At 34.0% G+C, this 19,389-nt stretch overlaps 2 protein-coding genes across 2 annotated transcripts; one reads left to right on the top strand and one right to left on the bottom strand.

Annotated features, from left to right (window-relative positions):
* Positions 1–295: 295 nt before the first annotated feature.
* Positions 296–2,759, bottom strand: LOC131593447 (hexose carrier protein HEX6-like). The gene is made up of 3 exons (XM_058865940.1): positions 2,352–2,759; positions 1,840–2,162; positions 296–1,526 (listed from the first exon to the last, which is right to left on the bottom strand). Exons 1-3 carry the CDS (start codon positions 2,479–2,481, stop codon positions 450–452), a joined length of 1,530 nt encoding a protein of 509 aa, XP_058721923.1. The 5' UTR covers positions 2,482–2,759; the 3' UTR covers positions 296–449.
* A 14,223-nt stretch (positions 2,760–16,982) lies between these two features.
* Positions 16,983–18,983, top strand: LOC131657316 (uncharacterized). Its single transcript, XM_058926727.1, has 2 exons — positions 16,983–17,115; positions 17,452–18,983. The coding sequence occupies exons 1-2, from the start codon at positions 17,062–17,064 to the stop codon at positions 18,799–18,801; spliced, it is 1,404 nt and encodes a 467-aa protein (XP_058782710.1). The 5' UTR covers positions 16,983–17,061; the 3' UTR covers positions 18,802–18,983.
* The last annotated feature ends 406 nt before the right edge of the window (positions 18,984–19,389 follow it).

The following is a 19,389-nucleotide window of genomic DNA, read 5'->3' as shown; positions in this document are numbered from 1 at the left end:
AGTGTCCTCATCTCAAGATATTAGGTTCGAATCTTGCCAGAGGCTAACAATTCTTGTGTTGGATCAGTCTATACAGAGGTTTTATCTGGTTTTAAATGGGTTCGCCGCTTGTGGATGGTGAGATTGGATCTGATGTTAGTTTAATAGTTAGAGTTAGAAAGAGATAAACAAAAACTATATTTTAGTTTAAGAGTTTTAGTGTAGCATGAAGTTTTCTTGTATCCATCTTTAATATCAATTGATTCCATCGATATGTAATTGATTCGAGTGGTTAGAGATTCAGACACCTTAAATATATGGTCAACTTTTTTCTCTATTTTTCCTTGCAATACTCTTTCAAAAACCCAACACATTTGTAAATACTTCGTACCTATAACATGATTACGAAAAAACCGAGTAGGTTTCAGAAGACATTTCGATACTTACAACAATAAAACTACATTAATCAGTTAAGGCAGCACTGGTTGTCTGCCATCATCACTCTTGTCTCCAACGATTCTCTTCCAAAACAAATGTTCTCTCCAAACCTTCTCCATCTGCTCAATCGGAACATTCTTGGTTTCCGGTAACAGAAAATAAACAAACACTGTCATCACAACCACCCAACCTCCGAAAAAGAAGAAAGTTCCAAACTTGAAATGACACAACATACTCAAAAAAGTTTGAGCAACAATGAAAGTAAACAGAAAATTCACTGCAACTGTTATACTTTGTGCTGCCGATCTTATCTCCAACGGAAATATCTCGCTAGGAACCAACCATCCTAATGGCCCCCAAGACCAAGCAAATCCCGCTACGTATATACATATCAAAACTAGAATCAAGTATACATATTTCTTGCTTATTTCACCATGATCACCGAGTTGAAATGCCATTATACTTCCGATAAGAATCTGCGAGAAAAACATTTGAATTCCGCCTGATATGAACAATACTCGTCTGCCTAGTTTATCGACTATCAGCATTGATACGAATGTTGAAGTAGTACCTACGATACCGATCATAACAGCTGACAAAAGCGAAGCACTTTCACCTAATCCGATGGTTAGAAACAGTATAGGAGCGTAAAACGAAATGACATTGATTCCGGTGAGTTGTTGGAAAAAAGGTATAGTTACTGCCATGACAAGTTGAGGTCTGTATTTTCTTTGTAAGATGTTCTTGAATGGATGTTTGATAGAGTTTGACATGTTACTTGCTTCGATAAGATCGTTAAATTCTTGTTCGACATCGTTTGTGCCTCTTATGGACTGCAACATTGACTTAGCTTTTTGATGATTTTTGCTGTTTTGGATTAAGCTGTTTGGTGTTTCTGGGAGGAAAAATGCTCCTAATGTCAGGATTGAAGCTGGAACTGCTGCCATGGCTAGAGAAATTCTCCAGCCGTAACCGTCTTTGATTTTTTCTGCGCCGAAGTTGATTAAGTTTGCTGATAGAACACCGATTCCGACACATAGTTGGAAACCATTGTTGATTGCTCCTCTGTATCTTGGAAGTGCCATTTCTGATAGATATAATGGAACTGACTGCAAAATTATGAAAATTTTAATGCATATAAAGATTATGCTAATGTTGATATTTCAGATTAAACGTGTCTGGTGTCTGACGCGTGTCACTATTGGACACCAACACACGTAGTTATATCTGTTTAATCTATTTTCTCAAGTTATTATAATATCGACGAGTCTGGATCGTGTATGATTTCCAAATAAGTGATCATAGCTTACAACATGAACATGCTAAGTTGAGTCTAACTCAAGTCTATATAACCGACTTTGAGGTGAAGGATGTCATATCTCAGGATTGGATTACTGGAACGTGACACGATAATGAACATACCTGATTGGCGAAACCGATTCCAACGCCAAGAAGAACTCTACCAAGTATCAACATATAAATATTAAGAGCAGCACCGCCAAGAGCCGCTCCGACAAGAAATGCGGCCCCACCTACAAGAATCGATGGTTTTCGACCAAACATTCTTGTAACCGATGATGCAAAAAAAGACGCTAAAAGACCAGCTATATATAGTGATGAAGTGAATGTTGTTAAGAGTTGACTATCAAATTTGCAGTAATTGCTAATCTTCTTGTCTTGTTTCATCTTAGTGTATACATCTGGAAAAAACTTCTCCAAAAATGGCACCATAGATGTTACACCACCTGCAAAGAGATAAAGAAAATCATGTATAATTCCATGTATTATTCGGAGTTTCTCTGTAATCACGCATTCAAGATATCAATAATTGTTCGATCAATCATATTGAAGCTCGTTTTTTCGAGTCATGACAATAAAACAAACACTAAAGCTTGCATGTTTTAGAATTGTCTGATCTTAATCGAACGACTGACCTGAAATTCCGATGTCATAACCAAAGATAATGCCTCCAGTGGCAGCTACCATAGAAGAAAGAATCACAATAGAAGTCATCTTTCCATTGTATTCTCTTCCATGGCTTGCAATTTGGAGCTCTACTGCCATAGCTTTTGCTAATAATAATAATAATAATTTCAGTTTTGTTTCTTCTTTATTAGCAATAGAAATAAATATTTGTATATATATAAATTTTGAAGTATAGTGTATAGTAAGATATAACACATATAGTGCAGTCTTTCTTGACTATTGTACACTTTGTACTAATGTGTTGTTTTTTAGTGGATTGAAATGTTGAAATTTCTTCTGATATGTATTTGGGGTTTGAGCTTATCCAGAAATTGTTGTTTTGTTTTATAGTTCTAGTGATTTTTGATTCAACTGGTTCAATTATTACAGCAAACTTTGATTATAGTTACAAATCAATAGAGACTTAGAGAAGATAACTATGTAAAAGCTAACTTAGCATTAATAGTATTTAAGTGAATATGAAAATTTGAAGAGAAAGAAAGTGATTAGAAAAAAAAAGGTTGTTTTCATATTTCTTATGTATTTTCTAATGATCTTAAGTTCTACTTTTATAGTAAAAAAATTGGCCAAGAAAGAAATTGCTTTTGAGCCGGATCCGCATCATAATCGATTAGACTTTGACCATAATAGATTATGACCAAGAAAAAACATAAATGTTTTATTGAATATGAACCATAATCGATTTAAACACTTCCTTAATCAATTATTGAACGAGTTTCCCCATAATCAACTAAAAATATTTCACAATAGTTTAGAGGACACATTTTTACTTCATAAACAATTAACCAAGTTTTGGAGGAATTAACATGCTACCCCCCAAATTAGACATGTCACCTCTCATGGGGTATGTTTTTACCATTATACCTAGGGGTGACAAACAGGCATGCCCGCCCTGCAAAAGTCCACGAAAAAATGAGGCGGGACATACATATTTGATTGTGCGGGTTTAAAACCTTGCCCCACCCCGCAAAAAAGTGATGGCGGGGCGGAGAAAGCCCGCAGGCATTGAACCATTTAGGTCTAAAAATAATAAAATTGTATGAAAAAACTAATGCCCGCAAAAGCCCGCAAAAAACGGGACAGGGAGGGGCGGACATATTAAAATGAGTGGGCCTAAAACCTTACCACGCCCCGCGTAAAAATGTAGGCAAAACGGGTTTTCCCCGCGGGTCGGACCCGTTTTGCCACCCCTAATTATACCTTTGTCTAAAGTCACTAATTTTCAAAAAAGATGCGTTTCTACAAAAAATTTGGGGGTGTACCGGAAATTTCGAAAAAATCTGGATTTTTAAAAATTTCCATGCCAACAATGGAAATTTGAATGTTGTCCCCTTTATCCTTTTGTTTCTTTTGAATAATAATGCATTTCACATGTTCAATGAAAGTCCACAACAATGTTGTTAGGAAGCTTATGCGAGTTTCGTGGAAATGGTAAAGTTCGGGAAATGGAAATAGAGGCAGCAGGGAGGGCACTTTTTGTTATTAGAACAACTATTTCTGGATATCTGTATTGAAGAGTAATTCAATATTCAGAAGATGAGCATCAGAAGTTCTGATACGGGTTGATCTTCTGATGGTTACTCAGAAGTAGTGTTGACCAGAAGTTGTAACTTCTGGGTCCTGTTAGCTTAGCTATTTAGTTAGTAAGGGTACTTTAGTATTTCTTAGTATTGTACTATGTGTACCTTAGACTTGTTCACTAAGTTTAATCTGTTAGGGATGATGTGGCAAGATTTTTCTTTTGTATAAATAGCCTTGTAGTAGCTATCATTTATTACACAACACAAGTAGCAAAATATACAACATTATTCTCTCATCTCTTTTTGCTCCGTTATTCCTTTTTGTTTATTCTCTTTGTCATCATCTTTATTCATTGTGCACCAATAATTGGTATCTAGAGCTCCGGTTCCAAACACAGGGAAATACGAGTGAACGTGAGTTTGTGTGACTATGTGATTGATTTTGTTTCTGGGAAACAAAGTTGTGTTGAATCACATTTTTCTTGGTTGTTTGTGGGTTGGGAAACACTGTGTGAGTGTGAGTGAAATCTGATTTTCTTCACAAGTTTAAAGATGAGTGGAAGAAAATTGAATACCAAACTTCCAGTTCTTGATGGTAAAATCTGGAATAGATGGATGATTCAAATGCGTGTATTATTTGGTGCTCAAGATGTTCTAGATCTTGTCACTAAAGGATATGTTCCGGTTGTAGCGGATGCAACGGAAGAACAAAGAGAAGCGCAGAGAGAAACGAGCAAGAGAGATCAGAAGGCGTTGTTCTTCATTCATCAGTGTGTGGATGTTAATGTGTTTGAGAAAATTTCTGATGCTATGACGTCAAAGGAGGCGTGGGATATACTGGTCAGGTGTTACGGTGGTGACGTATCAGTAAAGAAGGTGAAGCTTCAATCCCTGAGAAAGCAATATGAAAATCTCAACATGAAGAACAATGAGAAAGTTTCTGAGTATATCTCTAGAGTGATTGTGATCACTAATGAGATGAAGGCTTGTGGAGAAACCCTTTTTGAACAAGTAATCATAGAGAAGATATTTAGGTCACTTACTCCTCAATTTGATTATATTGTTGTATCTATTGAACATTCTAAAGATCTGAAGATATTTAGGTCACTTACTCCTCAATTTGATTATATTGTTGTATCTATTGAACATTCTAAAGATTTGGAAGCCATGAGAATAAAAGAGTTGCAAAGCAGTCTAGAAGCACAAGAGTTGCGTCTGATTGAGAGAGCTTCTGAGAGAGAAGTTGAGCAAGCTCTGAAGGCTTCTTTTGTCGAGAAGGAACAGAAGCATAGACGTGGTGATATATTCCAGAAGGAAGCCTCAACTTCTGATGAGAAGAGATATCAGAAGGGAAAGGATAAGAAGAAAGTTCAATGTTACTGTTGCAAACAGTTTGGCCATTATGCTAGAGACTGTGTTGCAAACAAAGGAATGATATCAGAAGAAGAAAATATAGCTAGAGGTGATTCAGATGATGAACCTGTGCTATTGATGGCTTCAGAGTCTGACAAAAGATGTTTCTCAGAGTGGTGGTATATGGACTCTGGGTGTTCAAATCACTTAACTGGAAACAAACAATGGATGATAGACTTTGACTCTGAAAGGAGGACAAAGATCAGATGTGCTGATGACAAGTATCTTCATGCATAAGGTATGGGAAATGTCAAAGTCAAAGTGAAGAATGGAAAGACTGTTCTGATCAAGGATGTTTGGTATGTTCCTGGAATCAGAAGCAATCTGATGAGTGTAGGTCAGCTCATTGAGAAAGGTTTCTCAGTTGTTATGAAGAACAACCTCTTGAAGTTGTATGATTCCAATCAGAAGTTGATTATGCAATCTGAATAGGGAAGCAACAGAACATTCAAGGTGAATGTAGAAACAGCTGAAACAGAGTGTCTGAGTGCTGAAGGCTCAGAAGGTGATAGTAAGTTGTGGCACAAGAGGTTGGGGCACTTGAACTATAGAATCCTGGGGCATCTAAGTTCTAAGAAGCTTGTACATGGCATTCCAAAGATTGTGAAGCCTGAGAAGTCATGTGAGGTATGCATGAAAGGCAAGCTACCCAGATTGCCATTTGTATTAGAAGTTGCTCCAAGAGCAAAGCATGCTCTGGGAGTAGTGCACTCTGATGTGTTAGAACAAGATTTGTTCTGATCAATTATCTTAGTTTTGATGATAACAATAATATGAATTTTGCTTAAGATAATATGGTACTCTAATCCAATGCAATTTCCTTTTTAGGAAATATATAAAGAGTATGCATAATTCAGCGCTCAGAAGCTTTGTCTCAAAGGGTTCAGCATGCAACATCAGAACATGGTCTGGCAAGACATCAGAAGATGGTCGAAGCAGAATCAGAACATGGGTCTATGGAAGCATCAGAAGAACATGAGATCAGAAGCACTGAAGTTCTGATGGTATCACGCTCAGAAGCTCTTCAAGGTCAGAAGATCAGAAGATGCTTTGCACCAAGCTGTTTGACTCTGATGATATTCAAACGTTGTATTCACAAACATCAGATCAGAAGGAAGTACAAGTGGCAAGCTACGCTGACTGACAAAAGGAACGTTAAAAGCTATTATAGGCAACGTCAGTAGACACAGCGTGAACAAGGCTCGAGGTAGTTGACAAAAGCGTATAACATTAAATGCGATGCTGTACGGAACACGCAAAGCATTAAATGCACTCAACGGTCATCTTCTCCAACGCCTATAAATATGAAGTTCTGATGAGAAGCAAGGTTAATGATTCTAACGATTCTGCACAAAAACAACTCATATTAACTTGCTGAAACTCTGTTATATTCAAAGCTCAGAATCTTCATCTTCATCAAAGCTCACTACATTGCTGTTGTAATATATTAGTGAGATTAAGCTTAAACGTTAAGAGAAATATCACAGTTTGTGATTATAGCTTTTAAGAAGCAATTGTAATACTCTTAGAATTGATTACATTAAGTTGTAAAGAACTAGAGTGATCGTGTGGATCAGAATACTCTAGAAAAGTCTTAGAGGGTATCTAAGCAGTTGTTCCTGGAGTGATCAGTGTGTGATCAGAAGACTCTGGAAGACTTAGTTGCTGACTAAGTGGAAAACTATTGTAATCCGTGCGATTAGTGGATTAAATCCTCAGTTGAGGTAAATCATCTCTGCGGGGGTGGACTGGAGTAGTTTAGTTAACAACGAACCAGGATAAAAATAACTGTGCAATTTATTTTTATCTGTCAAGTTTTTAAAGCTACACTTATTCAAACCCCCCCTTTCTAAGTGTTTTTCTATCCTTCATGATGTGTGTGGACCATTTCCAGAACCTTCACTTGGAGGAAATAGGTATTTTGTGTCTTTTGTGGATGAGTTCACAAGAATGACGAGGGTAACACTTATCAAGTTTAATACTAAGGTGCTCACAGAATTCCAGAAGTTCAAGGTGAAGGCTGAGAAGCAGAGTGGTCAGAAGATAAAGATTCTCAGAACGGATGGTGGAGGCGAGTATAACTCTACAGAATTCCATAAGTTCTGTGATGATAATGGAATTGAGCACGAGGTTACTGCTCCTTATACTCCTCAACACAATGGTCTTGCTGAACGTAGAAACCGTACTTTGCTTGATATGACGAGAAATATGATAAAAGACAAGAAGCTTCCTCATAATCTATGGGGAGAAGCTGTTGCTACTACAGCATATGTTCTCAATAGGTGTCCAATAAAGAGGCTGAAGGAAATTGTTCCTTTAGAGAAGTGGAATAAAGAGAACAAAGTGTTAGTCATCTGAAGGTTTTTGGTTCTGTGTGTTACAAACATGTTCCAGAAGCTAGAAGGAAGAAGCTGGATGATAGGAGCAAAGTGATGTTATTGGTGGGGTACCACAGTACAAGTGCATACAAGCTTTATTGTCCAGAAACTAATAGAGTTGAAGTCAGCAGAGACGTCATTGTGAAGGAATCAGAATGTTGGGATTGGAGAGAGTCTCAACCAACTCTGAAGTAGAGATAACTTTTGAAGAAGAGTTAGAATCAGAAGATGAAGAATCTTCTGAAGATGAGTCATATGGTGAATCTGATTCTGATCCAGATTCTGATGATGATCCAGAGTCTGGTGGTAGTCATAATTCTGGAAGGGAAAACTCTAAAGACGTAGAGTCTGGAGGACAAGCTTCTGGAGATGATCATGAAGGTGGAGACGTTGGAGTTGGTGACTATGGAGTAGTTGACTCTGAAGTAGCTCAAAGGCCACAAAGAGTCAGAACTATACCTAGAAGGTTTGCAGATTTTGACATGTTGCAAGACACAAAAGTTGACTCAGAGGGAGATGTCATTCAGTGTGCCATGTTAGTAGATTCTGAACCAATGAGTATAGAAGAAGCGCTCAAGAAGAAGGCCTGGCTGAATGCCATGAAAGAAGAACTTGAGGCTATAGAAAGAAACAAGACTTGGAAGCTGACAGAACTTCCAAAGAAGAAGAAAGCCATCAACGTCAGATGAGTTTTCAAGGTAAAGCTGAAGCCAGATGGATCAGTTGGTAAGCACAAAGCAAGGCTAGTGGCCAGAGGTTTTCTTCAGAAACCTGGACTAGATTACTTTGAGGTGTTTGCTCCTGTAGCTAGACATGAAACAATCAGACTGGTGATTGCGTTAGCTGCAAACAGAGGTTGGTCCTTGATGCATCTGGATGTAAAGTCTGCATTTCTGAACGGTCCATTACAAGAGGAGGTATACGTGTCACAACCACCTGGCTTTGTGAAAAAGAATCAGGAAGGGATGGTGTACAAATTACACAAAGCTCTGTATGGATTAAAGCAAGCACCCAGAGCTTGGAATTTGAAAATTGATTCATTTTTCAAGAAGCAAGGGTTTCAGAAGTGTGAGATGGAATATGGAGTTTATGTGCAACATTTTGGAAGCAATATGATTCTGTTGTGTCTTTATGTTGATGACATATTGCTTACGAGGAGTTGCCCAGAAGATTTGATGAAGTTCAAGAAGGTGCTGATGAATGAATTTGAGATTACAGACCTTGGGAAAATGTCATATTTTCTAGGGATGAGGATTCTGTACTCAGAAGATGGTATCATTCTGCATCAGCTGAAGTATGAGTTAGAACTTCTGAAGAAATTCAAGCTGGAGAATTGCAAGGATGCTGTTACACCGTCAGAAACGAATCAGAAGTTGGACTCTAACTCTGAAGGTGAAGATGTTAATGCTACGATCTTCAAACAACTGGTTGGTTCTCTAAGGTATTTGTGTAATACCAGGCTTGATACATGCTACGCAGTTGGATTGGTTAGTAGGTTCATGAGTAAACCTAAGTGGTCCCATTACCAAGCTACTGTCAGAATCTTGAGATATGTCAAGGGAACTCTGAAGTGTGGCATATTGTTTCCTTCTGGGATAAAGGAAGAATCAGAGTTACTGAGTTACTCTGACTTTGATTGGTGTGGAGACAGAGTTGATAGAAGGAGTACTTCTGGATATTTGTTCATGTTTCTGGGAGGTCCTATTTCTTGGAGTTCCAAGAAGACACCTGTTGTTTCTTTATCAACCTGTGAAGTTGAGTACATCGCAGGCGCTGTAGCTACATGTCAAGCTGTGTGGCTTCTGAATCTATTAGAAGATCTGAGGATTAAAGTGAAGAAGCCTCTGAAGCTGATGATTGATAACAAGTCTGTAATCAATCTTGCCAAGAATCCTGTGTTACACGGAAGAAGCAAGCATATTGAGACTAAGTATCATTTCTTGAGAAGCCAAGTCCAGAATGGAACATTAGAGGTTGTACACTACAGCACCCAGAAGCAGATGGCATATGTTCTGACGAAGGCAATCAAGACGGATCAATTTCTGCTCTTGAGAGATGGAATTGGCGTTGTCAGCTTTGAGTGAAGAATATGAATTAAGGGATGGTATTGAAGAGTAATTCAATATTCAGAAGAGTAATTCAATATTCAGAAGATGAGCATCAGAAGTTCTGATATGGGTTGATCTTCTGATGGTTACTCAGAAGTAGTGTTGACCAGAAGTTGCAGCTTCTGGGTCCTGTTAGCTTAACTATTTAGTTAGTAAGGGTACTTTAGTATTTCTTAGTATTGTACTATGTGTACCTTAGACTTATTTACTAAGTTTAATCTGTTAGGGCTGATGTGACAAGATTTTTCTTTTGTATAAATAGCCTTGTAGTAGTTATCATTTATTACACAACACAAGTAGTAGAATATACAACATTATTCTCTCATCTCCTTTTGCGCCGTTATTCCTTTTTGTTTATTCCCTTTGTCATCATCTTTATTCATTGTGCACCAACAATCTGAATGTAAATGAAGGTAAATATTTCTATCTTAAGGAGACACGTGCATGAATAGCGTAGCTGCTGTTAAGTTATTTGATATCAGTTGATTTCAAAATTGAGAGTTCTTTCAAAGTGTGTGTATTCTTTTATATTCATTTGTTTCTATCATATAAATGGGTACCGGAAGAATTGAAAACAACTTCAATGACATGAGCATATCTAGCACTGGATCTGACTTTGGAAGTGGCATTGGTTTTGGATTGACAAAAGGTAGAAAATACTTTAATGTCAAACCTCAATTGATTGGTCTTCTAATCTTATTAGGAGCATTATTAGTTTTGTCATTAACCTTTGAAGGTGATTATTTTTCCATTTTATGGTTGCTATTATATTTTCCTATTGATTTTATTTGCATTGTAGAGATATGCAGGAACTCATTGTTGAGAATGTCGTAAGGTGCATATAAGATATTTGATAAAACGATTGAGTATTTTATTATTTTATCATTTTGTATGTCTTGAATATTTTTATTGGTATTTTAGAAATATTTTTATATGTCATTTATTATGTTTACGGGCATTAATTTACAGGAACAAGGTCATAGTAGTTGGCTTGCTCATGCTCTTTTTGAGTGTTGTTAAATTGAAATATTTTTGAGTGCAGGTAGTTTTAAGGCTTCAATATTTTACAATTCTACTGGCTACTTTGATGAGTTTGTTTAGGGAGCCGCGTAGATGTACTTTGCAATTGGAAATAACTCGTACCTTAAGCTTGCTACTAATCCGGGTATTGCTAAACATACTGGTGCTTTCTGGGGAGGCCCTGATTATGGAGTACTGAGCTGGGATAACAAGCTTGCTGGTGCACAAGTAATTTTGTTGAGATTATTTGTTAAGGCATGCATGTGTAATTTGATTTTGACAAACTAGACTAATTTGATCGATATTTTGAATTCAGGTTCTTCTTAGTCGTTTGAGGTTGTTCTTGAATGGTTTAATTGCTTTACTTGGTTATTATTTTTCATATTTTTTTAAGATGGTACTGAAAGTATTTTCTGTTTTTCGTTGTAGATGTACACGAAAAGATACTACCAAGGGTGACACATAGGTAAAGCCCTAATTATTTTGCATATTTTCCTTCCAATAACAGCATTGCTAGTTTTTTAGGAGAGATTCTTAGTGATGGTCTCAACATTGTGGGTTTCAGTTGGATAACTTCTCCTGCCGCAACTGAACTCGAGACGATTGTTCTCTTCATTATAATCACATTATTAATGATGACATTATAGTAATTAGTATGTATCCTGTAAATCGTATTGTGACCAGGTTGGTTGCACTCCGTTGCATCGACACATGGACGGTGTTTTATTAGTACTTTTATTTTTTTATGTGATTCTGCAGCTCTTGTAATTTTCGGCGACAACGTAATTTTCTGGCAGAAGCAGAAATCATGTCGACAATGGCCTTCCCTTAATTTTCCGGGAGGAGCAAAACTCATGTCAACAATGGCCTTGCCTTCTAAGCAGAATGTTGTTCCGCATTACTTATGTTATACCTAAGATTAGTAAGGTGATTCAATAGATATGTAATGTCTACGCGTGTATTTGTATATGTATTCCTTGTAGAATCGATATTTAAGATGGAATGTATGTCAAGTGTTTGATAATATGTTCGACCCATGACGTGAAATGCATGTCAGTATCGGCTCCTGAGAAAAAAATGAACAATTCACCATTCCTATATTAACTAAAAGGAAGTTCTACAGGTAGCTACTTGTGCAGGTGGTTTATCAACTATCATTGTTGTTGGTATGGCCGTAATTGGTATATCAGTCCTTTATGCCACATTTTATGTTTGGTTCAATGAAGGTTACTGATTGGTATAAAATTGTAAATAAATTTATTATCATTATAACACTTTATTTTTAATGAAAAATAAAATTTGATTACGATCATTATAAATTATTGTTAATTAGCATTTAAATTCAATTTTTAATTTGAAAATATTTATTAAGACACAATTATTTTTCAAAAATAATAATAATTTGTTAGTTTAAAAAGTAATAAAATTTTAATTAAAATAAACTAAAAAAATACATGTGAAATATTGATTATAATAGCATAAACTCATTTAAAAACGCATATGGTTATTTATGTTATCTCAAAAAGTTTATCAAATTCATTTTATAAGAGAAATTTCTAACGTTGATCCAAATGTTTTTATATACGGGAAATAATTTATTGTTATCCTAAGTTTTTATAAACGATCCCAAATATATAAATAAAAAATGTATTGTTAATCCAAATATTTTAATAAACAAAATTATTTTTATAAAAGAGAAAAATATATTGTTAATTTAAATCTTTTTATAAACGAAAAAAATATATTGCTGAATATGTTTTTATATCTTTGAATAAATACATCAGGGGAAAATTATTGTACGTTCACTACATAGTTCTGGGTAGCAAATGTTTGTGGGTTGGTTGATTTCAGCAAAAATTCTCAAGTCGCATTCGAACGAAAAAACATTGCTTCCAAAAATATGGATAATTGAACATTAACATCAATTCTAGAATGGATGACTGAATCTGGATCAACACAGATTCTTGCCATCATCGCATTTGAGTGGAATACATTTTAATTTTCAAATGTGGAAGCGTTGATTGCATCGTCGCGGAATAAACGGAGCATCTTCTGTTTTATAAAAAGGTTTTGAACTTGAAAGCCAAAAGGAAAAAAGGTTTGAACGTGTTGAAATTGATTTTACGGGATATAAGTGTCAAATGACCAAGCTATATGACTCATATTCAAACACTTAAGGAAAAGGAAGGACATATGTCCCGCTCGTCTGTTTAATCCATTTAGTGAAAAAGAGCTAGACAAGTTTAGTCTTAACTATTTTAACAGTGGGTGTGTATCAAATGGTTAAGCCATGCAGTTTGTAGTCAAACACTCGTGAGAATGTTGAAAATATTTCTAGCTTGCTCGCTTACTTTTTATTTTGAACTAAACTTACTTAATTAAATGTGTTTTAATTGGATCGTGATTATTCAAATAATCTAGGAAAAGTAGACATACGTCAAGCTCGTTTGTTCGATCCGTTTATTAGGGAAAAGATTTGAAAATGACTTATTGTTGGATCAAGTGCAAATTAATATGAAAAGGTTTGGTGAGCGGTGAAAAGGTACTTGACAATGGGTCAAGCACCGTGATGCGATTGCATTTCATTTGAAAAAGAGCTTGACGTTGGGTCAAGCGTTTTTATTTTAAAAAGGTTGATTTTCAGATGCTAGATTATTTAGGAACTGACTAATAAAAGGCAAAAATAAAAAACAAATAAATTTATTACACTTCATTGGAATGGATGGTACATTATGTCGAAAGAGGATATAATAAAGAAATCAAAATACGCGGCCATTAAAAAACAAACAAGTGAATTAATCATTTAATCAATTAATTAAAAAGTGATTAAATCAATTAATTAAGTTAATAAAAATTAATTAACAAAACTAATCAATTTTTATTAACTAATTCAACTAATTAAAATAATATTTACTTAATCGATTAAATATAAACAAAAAGAAATAATTGAAAATAGAAAATAAAATAATAAAAAGAAAGATGTATAAAAATGAAAATGGGTTTGCAAAATAGAAAGATAAATGCGCCCAAAACAAAGCATGTAAATTTTTTTTTTTTACTGTAAAACTGTAAAATTGATTTCAGTTCACTGATGTAATTTGGTTCTTTCCAAAGCTGTAACATGAATTTTTTTACTAATGTAGTTATTTCTTCTACTGATGCAAACTTTAACAACTTTTTGATTCTTAATTGAATGGAAATGTTTATTGTGTACACTGGATTTTTCATGGATGTAAACGAATGTTGATTATTATGGATGATTGGATATATGTTTATAAAAATGAATAATTGATTTACAAAAATGGATATAAATGGATTTTTGAGAATTGGTTTTTTAAAAGTGATTTGATGTAGTGTTAATGGACAATAACTGGATGTTAAATGGATATGGATAATGAAATGGTTGAAGTGATTTTTGATTTGGATATAAAGTGGATGTTTAAGGATATGTACATGAAAAATGGATGGATGACTATAACAACTTGATAAAATGGATATGTATTTTAGAATGACTAATGCTAGCATAAGACTCAAGTGAACTTGAAATGGTTTGAAAAAAATTCAAATTGACCCGAACTTCAAATAAGGTTGACCTTGACCTTTCGTACACTTTGACTTTTGACTTTTTTGAATGATGCATAAAAAGATGCATGATAAATGTAACTTGACTCTAGAAAAATATCTTCTTTTGTTCTTCTTATTCTTTCTCACAAATTTGAGATAACAAGGTAGTTACTTTAAGGTGTCATAGAATATTGTGTTCATCAACAACACTTTGAGAGTGTCTCAAAACCTTGAATATGACATTTCCTTAATCAAAGTTATTGTCTCACGAAGATTCATAATATATGGATTTTTTAGTTTTTCCTCCATTGTTCCTTGATCTTTTGTTTGTGTCTCTTAAGCTGAGTCTTTCTCAAACTCTGTTCATTTTGCTTTTTTCCCATTTTCTTTTTTAACAACAACTTTTTCATTTTCTTCACCACTGCCAATTTAACTCACTTAGTAGTATTCATTTGAGTTAGCCTGAGTGTTGACATTGGTTTTTAGATCAAGTAGATCTTTAACTAAATGAACAATCTGCATTGCCAGATTTTTATTGCAACGTCTATGCATTTCTGGTTTTTCATAGTCACTTGCATGAACTGATTCGTTGTCTCTTCCAATCTTGCTGTATTGTCCTATTGATGAAGATTATGGTATTTTGCCATAGACAATTATATGAACTAATTTAATGTATCATCCAACATTAGTGTATTTTATTGTTGAGGAGGATTTAAGTATGATTATTTTAATGTATCATCCAAGATGGAATATAAAAAGATTCTTTCACTATGAAGTGAGGAACGGGTGTTCCTTTAAACCAATCAGTGACGTGAAATTCACGTCTTAACACACGCCAACAGTAAAAAACTTTATTGTCCAGTCTGTACCATGTCAATTTTGTGTGAGGATTTTTTCCCTCTAAAACGTTGCGACGTGTTTACCATTTCACAACTATTTTTTTTTAAAATCCAAAATTACCTCTCTCTGAACATTTTATAATTTTTAATTTTTAGTTTTATTATAGAGATGTGTTTCCCACTTTGCAAATTTTTTTCTTATAAAATTCTGAAACCCAAGAAATATAAATTTATTTTCATTATTTTATTAGAGAAAAAAGTAGTGACGTGATTATCACGTCGCAACAGGTTTTTTTAGTCACGTAATAACCACGTCACAACTTCACTTAGGTAGGGAGGAGTTTTTTTTGTAGTGGCATAATTCAAATAAGACGTTTATTATGAGACGGAGGGAGGAGGGAGAATATGACAATAATATAATAATTTAAAAATATTGCAACAATATAATCCTTCTATTGTATCAAAATTAAAGTTAATAAATTTTTATTTAAGATTATTTTAATAATAATTTTAATAAGAATTAAAAATATTTAATTTTTTATTGGTTTAAAATAAAAAAATAAAAAAATTTATTATAATGATTTAATAAATAATTCTACATCATAAAAAGTTCATTTTAATGTTAAAATATTACTGTCGTATATAATCAATATATTTTATTGGGTTAATAGTAGTTTACCCCCTGTAATATGAGCGTGTTTCGGTTTACTCTCAACATTGCCAAAGGCAGGTTTTGACAACGGTTTTTTTGGAATAACCGTTGTCAAAAGGTAGAGAGGGGGGGAAAACAAAATTTGCTAACATTACATATGATGAATTGCTATTAACCCTATCTTAGTTTTAAATGGAAGTTATGAGAGGGGAATGGTAGTAGTAATTTATTTGGAGAGTTATTATTCATCATGTTTGATTAAAAACTATTTATAGTAAAATTTGACAATTTAATATTAAACCAACAGTGTTTAACATCTCTTTTGACTCATTAATGTAAGAATATATTTTCTTGATAACTACATAAGCATGCAAGCTCTACATGAGAACATGTGAGTTTAAATAGCATGCAAGTCTCTAGTCAGTTTTTTAGTTTTTCATGTGACACTATTTTGTATTCATTGTTGGCATGTAGTGAATTCCTAAAATGCATAATAAACCTAGGATGTGAACTCCACCTACTTCTGAGCACATACTACATAGGATAGGTTTCCTCTATTCCGACACTATTATTATATCTTTATTTCAATTAATTGAACAATCGTATCATATTCTAACTCTTCTAAAAAATATAAATAATATTATGTGAGATACCATATCTTAAATTAGAATCAAGTGTTCACATTTGTCGTATAATCAACATTATTATCACTATACTTACATATTTAAAAGAAAATAAAACTTTAACTAGTTGAAATAATTTATCAAAATAAATATATTGGTTTAATATTTTAAAAAATCACTTATAATTTTAGTATGTTGGTTTAATTTTATTTTAATTTCTTTGAAGCTAATCACTTTTTAAAACACATTTAAACGTGTAAGAAAGTAGTTGTACTAAATTAATTAATTTTAGACATTTGAACTTGTAAATTTAAAAAGTAATCTTGTCAATCAAAGTCTCAAAGTCCTTATTATTTATTCTTTTTCTTTTTGACTTATAAATAACATATAAGACACAAATTTTAATTAATTTATTTTTTTGCAACACAAAGCTTCAATATTCCCACTATTTGTACTTTTTCTTCCTATTCGCTTATAAATAGACTATCTCACTTCCACTTCAAATGCATCTTTCACATTTACTATAACATAAGAGAAAGCAATGACACACAAAGTTGTTATGTCTCTCCTTCCTTTTGTTGTGCTCTTGTTGATTGTAAGTTACTAACTTTGCATGTATCTATGTATCTTTTACAATTATATTTTACATACCTTATTTATCATAATCTATCATTTCTCATATTTATTTCAGTCATCAATGTCACTCACAATCAAGCTGTTCTATTTGATTTGATAAAATAATGTTTTTTCAGTAATGAAACTTCAAAAGATTGCTTTTGTCTAATTTTTTTTATAATATGTATTCATATGCTTATCTTGAACGTGTCTTAACTGTGCATCATAATGTGTATTTTAAAACACAGGCATTTTTTTATCATGTATACCATCCAAATGTTACTAATTAACATCAATTTACTCAATTGTATTGTAGAATAGTCAAGGAAGTTTTGCTAGATATATTAAACTTCAGCCACAAATTGGAGAAGAAAAAGAAGTTGATCAACCTTACCTTGATGGCTGGCTCAAAAATCCATTGAAGAACCAAAAACTCATTTCTAACTCCAACCAAGTATATCTTGATGGATGGTTGAAAGATACCAGATCTGAGGGAGCAAAATCCACCTCTGAGTCCAACCAAGTTTACCTTGATGGATGGTTGAAAGATACCAGAGCTGAGAAAGCAAAATCTAACGCTGACTCACACCAAGTTTATCTTGATGGATGGTTGAAAGATACCCGAGCAGAGAAAGAAAAATCCACCTCTGGCTCTAATCAAGATTACCTTGATGGATGGTTGAAAGATACCAGAGCAGAGAAACCAAAGTCCACATCTGAATCCAACCAAGTTTACCTTGATGGATGGCTGAAAGATACCCGGGCAAAGAAAGAAAAATCCACCCAAGACTCCAACCATGTTTACCTTGATGGATGGTTGAAAGATACCAGAGCAGAGAAAGAAAAGTCCACATCTGAATCCAACCAAGTTTACCTGGATGGATGGCTGAAAGATACCCGAGCAGAGAAAGACAAATCCACCCAAGACTCCAACCATGTTTACCTTGACGGATGGTTGAAAGATACCAGAGCAGAAAAAGAAAAATCCACCTCTGACTCCAACCATGTTTATCTTGATGGATGGTTGAAAGATACCAGATCAGAGAAAGAAAAATCCACCCCTGACTCCAACCAAGTTTACCTTGATGGATGGTTGAAAGATACCCGAGCAGAGAAACCAAAATCCATATCTGACTCCAACCAAGTTTACCTTGATGGATGGTTGAAAGATAGTCGAGTTGAGAAAGAAAAATCTACAGCTGACTCCAACCAAGTATATCTTGATGGCTGGTTGAAAGATATCAGATCTGAGAAAGCAAAGTCCGCCCATAACGCGAACCAAGTTTACCTAGATGGATGGTTGAAAGATACCCGAGCAGAGAAAGCAAAATCCACCTCTGACTCCAACCAAGTTTACCTTGATGGATGGTTAAAAGATACCCGAGCAGAGAAAGAAAAATCAGCCTCTGATTCCAACGAAGTTTACCTTGATGGATGGTTGAAAGATACTAGAGCAGAGAAACCAAAATCCACATCTAACTCCAACCACGTTTACCTTGATGGATGGTTGAAAGATACCCGAGCAGAGAAACCAAAATCTACCGCTGACTCCAACCAAGTTTATCTTGATGGATGGTTGAAAGATACCAGAGCTGAGAATGAAAAATCCACTCCAGACTCCAAGCTAGTTTATCTTGATGGATGGTTAAAAGATACCCGGAAGTAGATTATATCTTTGTTTATTAATGCCTATGTCATTCCCGTGATTTTCAATGTTGTCCTATGTTTTAAATTTATATGTATTGTAAGATCTTATTTCTATGTACTAAGTAATGAATCACTGTGTACTAAATAATTTAATGTATCTATGAGCTAGATGTTTGTGTTTTAAAAGAAGTCTATTGATTATTGGCGTCTCTTTAGTATTTAAAACTTTTGTAGTCCTTTGTATATCTTCTACGGAAGTTGAAGTTACCTTTTTATTAATTCAGTGTGTTTATGCTTAAAATAAAGAGTTAAATATGTTTTTGGTCCTTATAAATATCTCAAAACTTATTTTTAATCCTTATTAAAAAATTATATATTTTAGTCCTTACAAAAAATTTATGCAAGTAGTTTTAGTCCATGTTATTTTCTAAAATCGTTTAATTACCCTTTAACTTTTAATTTTTTTAATAATGTTTTTCATATATATATATTTAGAATATTGTACAATGTTTATTTACCAAATTTTAAAATTTGTTAAAATGAGAAAAACTAGATATGAATTTTTTAAATTTCAAAATCTCAACTTAAAAATCATGTTTCACTACAA

Source organism: Vicia villosa, linkage group LG3, assembly GCF_029867415.1.
Source record: "Vicia villosa cultivar HV-30 ecotype Madison, WI linkage group LG3, Vvil1.0, whole genome shotgun sequence".
Classification (NCBI taxonomy): domain Eukaryota; kingdom Viridiplantae; phylum Streptophyta; class Magnoliopsida; order Fabales; family Fabaceae; genus Vicia; species Vicia villosa.
The sequence above is the reverse complement of the archived record's forward strand: the minus strand, read 5'-3'. Positions and strand labels throughout refer to the sequence as shown.

Coding starts and splice junctions, on each gene's coding strand:
- LOC131657316 (XM_058926727.1), top strand. CDS start 17,062: ATGACACACAAAGTTGTTATGTCTCTCCTTCCTTTTGTTGTGCTCTTG. Junction 17,116..17,451: donor TTGTTGTGCTCTTGTTGATT/GTAAGTTACTAA, acceptor ATTGTATTGTAG/AATAGTCAAGGAAGTTTTGC.
- LOC131593447 (XM_058865940.1), bottom strand. CDS start 2,481: ATGGCAGTAGAGCTCCAAATTGCAAGCCATGGAAGAGAATACAATGGA. Junction 2,163..2,351: donor TTATGACATCGGAATTTCAG/GTCAGTCGTTCG, acceptor ATCTCTTTGCAG/GTGGTGTAACATCTATGGTG. Junction 1,527..1,839: donor GAATCGGTTTCGCCAATCAG/GTATGTTCATTA, acceptor ATAATTTTGCAG/TCAGTTCCATTATATCTATC.